The sequence below is a fragment of the Podarcis pityusensis genome (genome assembly GCF_964106645.2).
Source record: "Podarcis pityusensis genome assembly, chromosome: 8".
Taxonomy (NCBI): Eukaryota; Metazoa; Chordata; class Lepidosauria; order Squamata; family Lacertidae; genus Podarcis; species Podarcis pityusensis.
In genome coordinates, this window is record NC_138033.1 from 35,503,263 (window position 1) to 35,514,162 (window position 10,900).

The following is a 10,900-nucleotide window of genomic DNA, read 5'->3' on the forward strand; positions in this document are numbered from 1 at the left end:
TGTCCAGAGAGTCTCTTTCCCAACCACCAGCATAAATGAGTAACTTCTGGAATCGCTGGTGAATGAAGCCACTCTCCCCATTGGCTTCTCCCTACAAAACAGCTTTTGCTCTCCCATCTAAGCTGCTGCACAACTCCCTGTACAGGAGTTGGGAAGTATTCTTTTGAACATCAGGGGTGGGCAACATTTTTCAGGCCGAAGGCAAGCTTTGGGGGTCCCCAAGTCAGTGGTGGGGCCAGAGATTAAAAAAAAGAGGATGGAGCAAAACTTGCAGTTCGGAAAGCGCTGAGGAAATGCATTGAAAAGTGCACCATGCATTCCAGCATTGCGTAAGTCAGAGGTCTATATGTGCTTGCGCACACACACACACACACACACACACCCTCCAGCTAGCTAAGCAAGAGGCATTATCACAGTTCAAGAACAAATTCCCAGCCAGGCAAAATCACTCTAGGAGGGTGTGAAGCAGGAGCAGGGGGCTAGGGAGACTCCTGAAGGCTTTATAAAGAGTCCTGGATGGCCGCATTGAGACCTGGGCCCAAGTTTCCCCCCTCCTGCTCAGCATGGAGCTGCCCAGCATGGGTCAAGAGCCAGGGATCCCTTTCCTCTTCTCTGCAGACGAAGGTGGGCTGTAGGGAGTTGCTCCCCTTAAGGCGTGTGGCTCTCCTGCAGGTCACTGAGATCAGCAACGTAAAATGCATCACGAGGTTACCAAAGGAGACTAAGCGGCAGGCCGTGGCCATCATCTTCACCGACGACTCGGCTCGGACGTTCACCTGTGAATCTGGTAGGAGCCCCGCTGTGGGATTTATGGGGGTGTTTGTGAGCCGCAGTGTGCGGGCGCATTCTACGAGGTTGCAATCCACTGGCAAGTGTATGTGTGTTGTGTTGAACAAAATGGCAACAGGGCTGAATGCTGGACACTAACTGAGGGCGCTTCCCATCTTGCAGAGCTGGAGGCTGAGGAGTGGTACAAAACTCTGTCCATCGAGTGCCTGGGGGCACGGCTCAACGACATCAGCCTGGGAGAGCCAGATCTGCTGGCACCTGGAGTGCAGTGTGAGCAGACAGGTAAGGGGGCAGGCTGTCCTGAATTTGCCATGGTGGTGGGGTGTCCGGGGAATGAGGGTGGTGGAAAGACTGACTGGAGAAACAAATGGCCTGTTATTATTTATTGATCTTATTAGCCGTTCTTTTTTCCCCTCTCTTTTTTTTTACCAAAAGTAACTTGAAGCAATGGGATGCGGGTGGCGCTGTGGATTAAACCACAGAGCCTAGGACTTGCCGATCAGAAGGTCAGCGGTTTGAATACCCGCAACGGGGTGAGCTCCCGTTGCTCGGTCCCTGCTCCTGCCAACCTAGCAGTTTGAAAGCACATCAAAGTGCAAGTAGATAAATAGGTACCGCTCTGGCGGGAAGGTAAACGGTGTTTCCGTGTGCTGCTCTGGTTCGCCAGAAGCAGCTTAGTCATGCTGGCCACATGACCCGGAAGCTGTACGCCAGCTCCCTCGGCCAATAAAGCGAGATGAGTGCCGCAACCCTAGAGTCGGTCACAACTGGACCTAATGGTCAGGGGTCCCCTTTACCCTTTACCTATCTTGAAGCAATAAAGACATAACCCATACTTTGAAACCAGCCTAAAATGAAACAGAGGACGATCTAAAACTCATCCACATTTTTTTAAAGGCAGGGCTGAAAAATCTCACCTGCCGTAGGAGGTCCCAGATAGCTGAAAGCCTGGGGAAAAGTCTGGGGGGGGGGGAGAAATGTATTTACCTGGTGCCTAAAGGTAAAGGTAAAGGTACCCCTGCCCGTACGGGCCAGTCTTGACAGACTCTAGGGTTGTGCACTCATCTCACTCTAGAGGCCGGGAGCCAGCGCTGTCCGCAGATACTTCCAGGTCACGTGGCCAACGTGACGAAGCTGCTCCGGCGAACCGGCACCAGAGCAGCACACGGAAACGCCGTTTACCTTCCCGCTATAAAGCGGTACCTATTTATCTACTTGCACTTAAGGGTGCTTTCGAACTGCTAGGTGGGCAGGAGCTGGGACCGAACGACGGGAGCTCACCCCGCCGCGGGGATTCGAACCGCCGACCATGCTATCGGCAAGTCCTAGGCGCTTAGGTTTTACCCACAGTGCCACCCGCGTCCCTTTACCTGGTGCCTCTAGGGAGAGGATTCCACAAGCAGGGAGCCAGACGTGACAGTGCAGAGAGCCGCTCCTTGAGATGGGCATTGCAGGCACTGCTGCCCAGGGCAAGAGCAGAGATACCTGGAGGAAGCCCTGGACACTGAACCAGGGCATAGGGATGCAGCGAACAGCAGCTCTGTCGAAGTGTGGGACAGAGGTGGTGTTGGGGTTTAAGCTGCAGATTGTGGCCAGGGAGTACATGGCGAGGCTACAGTTAGGCTTAGGAGGCAGCTAATTGGAGCCATAAACATTGAGCCCAAGAGGTTGCAGACTGGTGAGTTTTGCTGTTGCTCAAGCAAAATATTGGGAAGGAGACAGCTAGGAGGGTGGCAAAGGGGTGGTGTGAAGCAGAGAAGGTGCCAGCAAGCCTGGCTCAGCAGCGCCCCTTTCTCCCCCGCAGATCGCTTCAACGTCTTCCTCCTGCCCTGCCCCAACCTGGACATCTACGGCGAGTGCAAGTTGCAGATCACACACGAGAACATTTACCTCTGGGACATGCACAACCCCCGCGTCAAGCTCGTCTCCTGGCCCCTATGCTCGCTGCGACGCTACGGGCGAGATGCCACGCGGTTCACCTTTGAGGCTGGCCGGTATGCATGCAGGGACGTGTGACCCAGAGGGCTTGCAGCACCATGCTGGTTGTGGGAGTGTGTGTGTTCTGAAACTTGAGAATAATTTAAAGTATCAGTCCAACTCTGCACAGTGGCCATCACCACTGAGAATTGGCACTGTGAAGCGCATCACATTAGATGACTTAGGGCCATCCACAGTATTTCAGCTTAACCTACCTGTAGGGAGAGATCTCGAGGTTTTTGTGAAAGAGGTGGGATTTCTTATTTATTTGTTTCTTTTCAAGGTTTGTACCCCATGCTTTAGCAAAAAGAGGCTGCCAGAATTGCTTGCAGATCAACAAAATGCAAGGCTTTTGCAATCTGAAAGGCAAGTTACAAAAGGAAAGCGGCTGGGGAGGGAGAAGGGGAAAAGAAATCCAGGCACCACTCCTTACAAAGTTCTTATAATGACCTGCTGAGACTGAAACTGGTCAGAAATGGATATAAGGTGGTAAGAGTCATAAAAATGAGGCAGACAGTGGATTGTTACCACATGTAGTTCTCTGGAGCTGCTAAGGGCATGCTTATTTCAGTTAGTGTTGTTGCTGGGCTTTGCAACTGGGTGGGAGTGATGAGGCAGATGAGAGATGCAGTCCAAAACATCTGGATTGGGCAAGGCTGCTTTGGGGCCTAAGAAAAACCCAAAGTGCAGTTCTCTCTCTCCCTTCAACTTGCCTCAGCCCACTAGGCCACAGCCGCTGGAAAGGGAAGGGAACTGGCCACAGGGAAGGCTGGGGGGCACTGAGGGGCTGGTTGGGCAGCATTCGGAGTGGGTCAGGTCTTCCCATGATTTCAGCTTTCCCCAAGGATTTTCTGAGAGGGAAATCCCCAAAACACTGAATCTATTCCAAAGGCATTTTCCAAGCTGATGTTTTCCACATGGATATTTTACTGGTACATAATCAAGATCTCCATAAAGCCTCGGGAGAGACTGGCAGGACTTACTGTACTAAAAGGAAAGCAGGAAAAAAGGGAAGAAGTCAAGTCTGTGTAGATTCCCCACCCCCCGCCCCCAAAGTGCATAGCAGAGGCTGGTCCATTTGGATGAATGGGGCATTGCCTCAGCAACCTCCATCTCCCTTCAGCCAGCCCCCACCTGCTTGCCTCCTTACCTACACAGAGCTACAATTTCCAGAGTTCCTTGGGAAGAGGGGTTGATCATTAATCCATTCCAAGAACTGTAGCTCTGTGAGGGGAAAAGAGTTCCCCTAAAGGATGGACAGATGGACGGCATATGCACCAGCCCTGTGTCCCTGTGTGTGCTTGGCATACCCACTGCAACCATCCACCCTGGACTTTCCATGATGAACAGGAAAGTCTGAAGAGCAGTTCTCTGTGGTCTTGGATGTGAACGCACTGAAGTCTCACCACAACCAGGAAGCCCACCTTGAAAAGCCTTCTAAGCACATTCATCCAAACACACATAGCCCCTTCAGAACTTCCTGATCCTTCAGGGCAGAGGTGCAGTGGGCACACTCCACTCCCCAAGTTGTGCCTCACACATGCTTTCTGAATGCATGTAGAGAGAGCTTGCTCTTCCACAGCCCCTCCACTCCCTTGGCCATGCCAATTGACTGGATGGTGTGGCAGAAGATCCAGATTTAAGCCCTGGCATCTCTAGCTGGGATGGGAAAGATCTGAAACACAAGAGAGCTGTTGCCCGTCAGTGCCAGCAATACTGATCTAGATGGGCCCAATGGTCTGACTATGTGTACAGTAGATTCCTATGTCCCCGAGGCCCCGTATGGACCTTGCTTCCCAGAAGTGCTCTGTGCAGCCAGACATGAATCCATATGGATGGATTTTCACATGCAGTGATTGTGGGTGGGTGGGGCAGGAGGAACAGCCCTGCAGTCCCCACTACAGCCATGCAATGAAGCCCAGTAATTTGCTCATCTCACTCCATGGTAGGATTTTAAACCCCAAAAAGCCTTTTCCCAGAAAGTCTCGGACTTTTCCCTACCTTGTGAACTTTGCAAATTGATTTAGACCATCCCAGTCTGCACCTCTTAGCGACTCCAGCTAATTACCATCTACAAAGGAAAGAAATTTGATCTTTCCCTTTTATCCCAGACCTTCACTGACTCATTATGCCTGGCTTTTATAGAGAGATTAGAGGAACTCTTCCAACAAGCCCCGTCCCACCCTGCTCTGAGGCTGTGGAACAGCCTGTTCTGACAATAAAGCTGTTTGTTTCTTTGGCAGGGTAGTGGGGGAGAAGGGGAATAACCCACCCACTATACTATAAGGATGAAAAACTCCCAAGCCAGGCAGAGGTCCCATTCACCTCTTTCTTTCCCGGTGTGGGAGGATCTCAGATCTTTGCCATAGAGGGATAATTCACAACCCATTCAAAAGATTTATCCAGGTGCAATACTGTTGCATCAGAGTGCCTCCAGACTGTTGGAACTTTGCAGCAGAGGCAAAGTATGGGTGGGGGCTGTGGCCCCAGGCACAATTTTGTGTGTGGGGGGGTGCAAACAGCCTCCCCCACAGCAGGCTCCTTCATTGGAGCCTGGCTCGGAGCGAGAAGGAACTGTGCCTTAGCTGCGGCACTTATTCCTGGCCACAGCTCAGTGGGGAGGAGAGCAGGAGACTAGACGGCCGTCCATCCTCCTCGGCTGTGGTGCGCCTTGTGCCCAGGGCAGTACGGGCACATGCTCCACAACTGCTTTGCAGGAAGGAATCGAGCACATACCAGAACTATAGGTTTGCATGTTTAAAATGGATTAAAGTGTTCTGTCACCCTAGCACAACAAATCCACTTAAAAAGCGGGCGGGGGGGGGGACCTAAGAAAATCAAAGCAGCCTGCAGGATCAGGCCATTGGCCCATCTAGTCCAGCATCCTGTTCCCACAGTGGCCAGCCAGATGCACCCATGGGAAGCTCACAAGCAGGATTTGAGCACAAGAACCCTCTTCCCTCCTAAGTTTCCAGCAGCTGGTATCAGACATGCAACCATTAACAGTAGAGGAAGTCCACCATTGTGGCTGGTAGCCACTGATAGCCTTTTCCTCCATGAATTTGTACAATTTAAAGCCACCCAAATTGGTGGCCATTACTGCCTCCTGCAGGAGTGAGTTCCATAGTTTAATACTGTGCTGCATGAAGACGTAGTTTGTTTTATCTGCTGCGGATCTGGATGTCCATGAATTCTAGTATTATGAGAGAGGAAGGAAAACTTTTCTCTATTCGCTTTCTCCATGCCATGCATAATTTTGTAAACTTCTGTCTGGTCAAAAACAGTCTTTGTGCTGTTTGGAAAGTGATGGGGAAGTGCATCGAATAGTGTGGGGAGAATGGATGACTACTGGAAAGGCGTGTAAAAACCCCACAAGCAAATCAGAATGAATATTCATTTTCATATAACCTCGCCGTAAACAAATCAGAAGGAAAGCTCAAAAAAGGTTCGATATAATCTAATCTCTAAATAAGCTTTGTGCAAGCAAATCGGGATGAGTGCTCAATAAAGAGGTTGTCTGGAGAGGCCTTCAGACTCCCTGGGCACCTTTGGGCAAATGCTAGGCTGCAGTTCTTTGCACATACAGCTCAGTGGAACTGTTTGCCTCAGAGCAAGCTATACTCTGTGCCGATGTCAATGCTAATCATGCTTAGCCCAAGCCACACAATTTGCAGATCTGCTTCTAATCATATTTGCAAACGGTTGTTTGATGCTGATTATGGTTAGGGAAGATGCTGGGGCAGATATAGTGCTAACTGTAGTTAGCTCCAAAACAGAAGAGGAGCAATGCTTTCACGAGAGGGGGCAGGGTCAAAGGAGCAACTGAGTGAGCCTTCAAGATGCTCCCAGTCTCCCAGCCTTGGTGGAAACTGCACCAGGCTCAAAAAGAGGAAGGACTCTGCTATCACCAGTCTCTATAAACCCCCAATCAACTTCATAAAATAATTTCAGCTGTCCTTGGTTCTTCAAATAGCCTGTGGCCCATTTTCATGAAACACTCAGCCAAGCCATGGTTTAATATGGATGAGCAAAGGTGTGGACTTCTACAAAGGAGATTGCAGCCAGATTGTTGGTTCCTCCCTGGCCATTTTTGCTGCTGCTGCATTGCACCAAACCATTGTTGGATTAGCCTGTCAGAGTTCAAGCTTGTGTTGTCTGAACACACACTTGTGGTTTCGCTCTCTCTGGCCAAACTATGAGCTGTAACCAAAGTTTGCCATGTGGTTTACAGCTAGTTTGTTGGGGAGAACTGGACCTGAGCCCAGATTCAGACAATATGCTAAGCAAAACCATGGTTTAGCTTAGTTTAACTTGGCAGCAGAATGACCAAGGAGGAGCTGAGTAGGTGCAATTTCCTATCTGAGAGACTGCCTGTTTGTGCAATCTATCGTCTGGCTTCTAAATCCGAGTTGTAAGAAGTAACAACAAATGAATTGTTTTAGTTACAGTTTCAGAAAGCACTGAGCAGTGTTTGCTATGGGATTGTGTTTGGATTACAGTGGATATAGGGTGGCCTTGTGTCCTAATTTAGAGGACAGTCCTCTATTTGGAGACATCCTCTACTTGCATGACTACCTGGTCCAAGTCCAGTTTTATGATGAGAGAACCCGAGAGGCCAGTAAGCCCCTGGTCTGCAGGCTAAGCAGATCACCAGGTCACTGTCTTCCACAGTAGGGTGAGATGAAATGTATTTCTGCTTAATTCTACCTTTGCATGTAAAAGTTAGTATGTGCCATTCCTGTGGCCTCTTTTCTGGGGGTGCATTAGTGGGCACCTTCATTGCAGCCTGTGTGTGTTACACAGGATCACAACTCCATGCTCCACACACTTGTCATATGGGTAAGGAATGGATTGTAGCCCTGTCAGAGTTGATGAGCTGGTGGAAGCAGGCAGGCGTGGACCAGTTGCTTGGGCTCAGAAGGCACTTTGTAGGAAGGACCTTTTGGTTGCAGGCACTGAACTTCAGCAGAGCACAGGAGAGCTCTGGCAAACGACCACAGTCTCACAAGCCCTTGAAGCGCATCCTTTTGGCTCCTTCCATACTTGAAATCTTCCCATTCCACCTGGTCATTACAAGAACTCTGTAACTAAGAAATAGCTCCTAAGTGTTTTTCCTCCTCCCTCCCAATCCCTCTTCCTTTTGTGCCATGTCTTTTTGATTGCGAGCCTGAAGACAGAGCCTCTCTTAACATTGGCATTTGTAAGCCTTTTCCATCTGAAGAGTGGGATTAAAAAAAACTGTAAACAAACACAAAAACAATACAAAAAGCAAAATGTATTTGTGAAGCTCTTGTACTGGATTTTCAAGTGGGGCAGAGAGAAAGGGATGTTAGCATACACGTTTGTGAAGTCCATGCAGAAGTGAGGTGTAAACGGTGCAAGTGTGAGTTTGGGAGGCGGGACAACTACAGTATGAACAGCACCGATGGAGTGGAAGCAGCTGGTATGAGGTTTGTGCACCCCTTCACGGGGGTCCCGCTTTTGACCTCTTGCTCTCTGTCGCTGCCCTTTTGCTTAGCAGGATGTGTGACGCCGGCGAAGGCCTGTATACCTTTCAGACCCAGGAGGGTGAGCAGATCTACCAGAGGGTGCACAGCGCCACCTTAGCCATTGCTGAACAGCACAAGCGCGTCCTTCTGGAGATGGAGAAGAATGTGAGGGTGAGCTCATGACTGGAGGGGAGGTGGATGTGGGATGTTGGGGGCTTTCATCGCCTTTAGCCATCCCTTGGCACTGGGGATATGGAAGCGGGTGTCTCCAAAACAGCTGGTGCTTTGCAAAAACAGACCTGTACACATTCAGCGTGCTGCAGCACAGAGGCAAGTGTGAAAGGGAGGTAGGTTGGTTGGTTGGTTGGTTGGTTGGTTGGTTGGTTGGTTGGTTTATTTTATTTTGGAGCATTTGTGCTTGCCCCTCAGCCACAAAGGCTCCCAGAGCAGTTTCCGTACAATCCCTACCCATGTGCTTAACAAGCTAAAAGAATGAAGGGAAAGGAACAGGAAGAGGAAAATCCAAATCAAAACTCAGGCACCAATTTCTAAACAGTTCCAGGAACTGGATGAAAACTGATGGAACAAGCCGCCTTCTTCCCATCTCTCCCCACTGAGGCAGCTGTTGAAAGGAGAGGAGGCCTGGTGGGGCTAGCAGCTAGCCTGTCACAGCAGAGCTGACAGAGTGAGCTCTGCTTCCCAGCTCTCCACTGCAGCAATGGTTGCCCCCAGGCGGCAGTTGAGGGGATGCCTGGAGATTCCTTGACTCTTGTGACACCTTTAAAACCTCAGCCCAAACACTTAAGTTCAGTTAGTCCACATTCACCCCATGCATTAAAGCAGTATCCTGCCTCTCTAAACAGCTGCAGTTTGTTGAGGGTGCTGAGAATGGTTAGGAGACCCTTAATCCTCTCTCAGAGCTACAATTCCCAGACAGTTCCTTTGAACAGGGATTGATTGTTAAGCTACTCTGAGAATTATAGCTCTGGGAGGGGATCCTAGCAACTCTCTTCCCTTTTTACAAACTACAGCTCTCAGAATTCTTGTGGGGGGAGCCATGGCAGTTTAAAGCTGTCCCGTAGTGCCTTAAATGTACGGTGACTTTGCCAACCTGGTGCCCTCCAGATGTAAAAGGTAAAGGGACCCCTGGACTACAAATCCCATGAGCTGGTGCGAATTGCAGTCCAAAACAACTGGAGGGGCCAGCTTGGCAAAACTGTGCCCCCACCCCTGAGGTCTCATGAGGCTTTGAGAGGGGCAGCACCTTTCCATTTTGCCTCAGGCAGTGAAACAGGATGGGCTGTCCCTACATAAAACATATGAAAGATAATTGGGTTCTGGACCACCTTCCAGACCCCAGTAATTTGTTCCAGCTTCCACCCCCTGCCAATGTTGGCTGTATTATTATCTCAACTTCCCAGACTGCAGCATTCCTTACCTGCCATTCTATCTCTCCCCTGTGCACAACTCTGATTCCTAAAATCTACACTCCCCCTCCTCTTTTCCAGCTGTTGAACAAGGGCACAGAGCATTACTCCTACCCCTGCACACCAACCACCATGTTGCCACGCAGTGCCTACTGGCACCACATCACCGGCTCGCAGAACATTGCCGAATCCTCAAACTACAGTGGTGAGTTTCTGCTCTATAGCGGGGGGGGGGGGAGATCTGGGCTTCCCCCAGAATTCAATTGTCCTGTTGTCTCCCACCCACACCCCCAAAATCTGTAGGCACTTGTGTGTTTCTGGAGCTGTGTAGGCTTTGGGGTGGGGGTGCAGGGAGTCAGCCGTTTCTCCTTATCTCTCCCCCACCCATCCCCAAAAGAAAATCTCCCCAAATCCAGCTCCTGCATTGGCTCCAACAAGCACCTCGTTGCATTACGCCTCTGTTCTGTGACCCTAAAGATTCCAAGGGTGTGCTAATAGAGCTGCAGCTGGTGTTCAGGGTTTGCGATTCAAATTTGGTACAGTTGCTGCTGGGTGGGTGGGTGGGTGGGTGGGTGGGTATGTAGATTAAGGCCAGATCCAGCCTTTCAGCTGCCAACTGGTGACCCCTGGATTAAAGCTGCCCCTTTTTAAAAAGTTAAGATCTCGCTTTCTCGAGATCTTACAAAATCACTGGTGGTTGGAGTTTCACTTTTTTGAAAAGGGCTCTGCGTGTGTCATGTTGAATCAGAGCCTGCTTCCCTTGCTTTCAAGGAACTTAACTTCTTTCCTCCAGGGCTCTTCATCATGCAAAGCAGCACAATAATTTTGCTTCTGGTGGTGATCTGGAGTAGATCCTGAAATCTGTAACGCTGAGCTTAGACCTTTTTGTAAATAGGTTTTCACTGAAAGGCAGCTTTGCTTTAATCATCCTGCACCTTTTAAAACTTTAAAGGTATTAACCGGTGCCATTTTTAAAATGAGCTCTGATTAACATTTTTAATGTTATTTGGGTTCTTTTATGTTAATCACTCTGAGCTCTGTTTCGGTGGAAGGGCAGGATATGAAGCTAAGAAAGCAGAGAGGTAAAATAAGGCTGCAATCTTGGTTGGCCTGTGGCTTTCCAGACGTTCCCAGCGTACAACACACATCATCCCTAACTATTGGCTATGGTGGCTTTGGGGGCTGATAGGAGTTCAGCAACCCCCCAAAAGACACAGG

At 49.8% G+C, this 10,900-nt stretch overlaps 1 protein-coding gene across 3 annotated transcripts in view; it reads left to right on the forward strand.

Moving 5' to 3' along the window:
- DOK4 (docking protein 4) overlaps positions 1 to 10,900 on the forward strand; it is a 59,592-nt gene that overhangs the window by 43,556 nt on the left and 5,136 nt on the right. For 2 of the 3 annotated variants that reach the window (XM_081017063.1, XM_081017061.1), the window contains exons 4-8: positions 673 to 787; positions 952 to 1,071; positions 2,594 to 2,783; positions 8,285 to 8,426; positions 9,764 to 9,887. In XM_081017063.1, coding sequence (XP_080873189.1) covers positions 673 to 787; positions 952 to 1,071; positions 2,594 to 2,783; positions 8,285 to 8,426; positions 9,764 to 9,887 — 691 coding nt within the window. The remainder of the gene's footprint in view (positions 1 to 672; positions 788 to 951; positions 1,072 to 2,593; positions 2,784 to 8,284; positions 8,427 to 9,763; positions 9,888 to 10,900) is intronic. The other variant, XM_081017062.1, reaches the window with a different exon arrangement.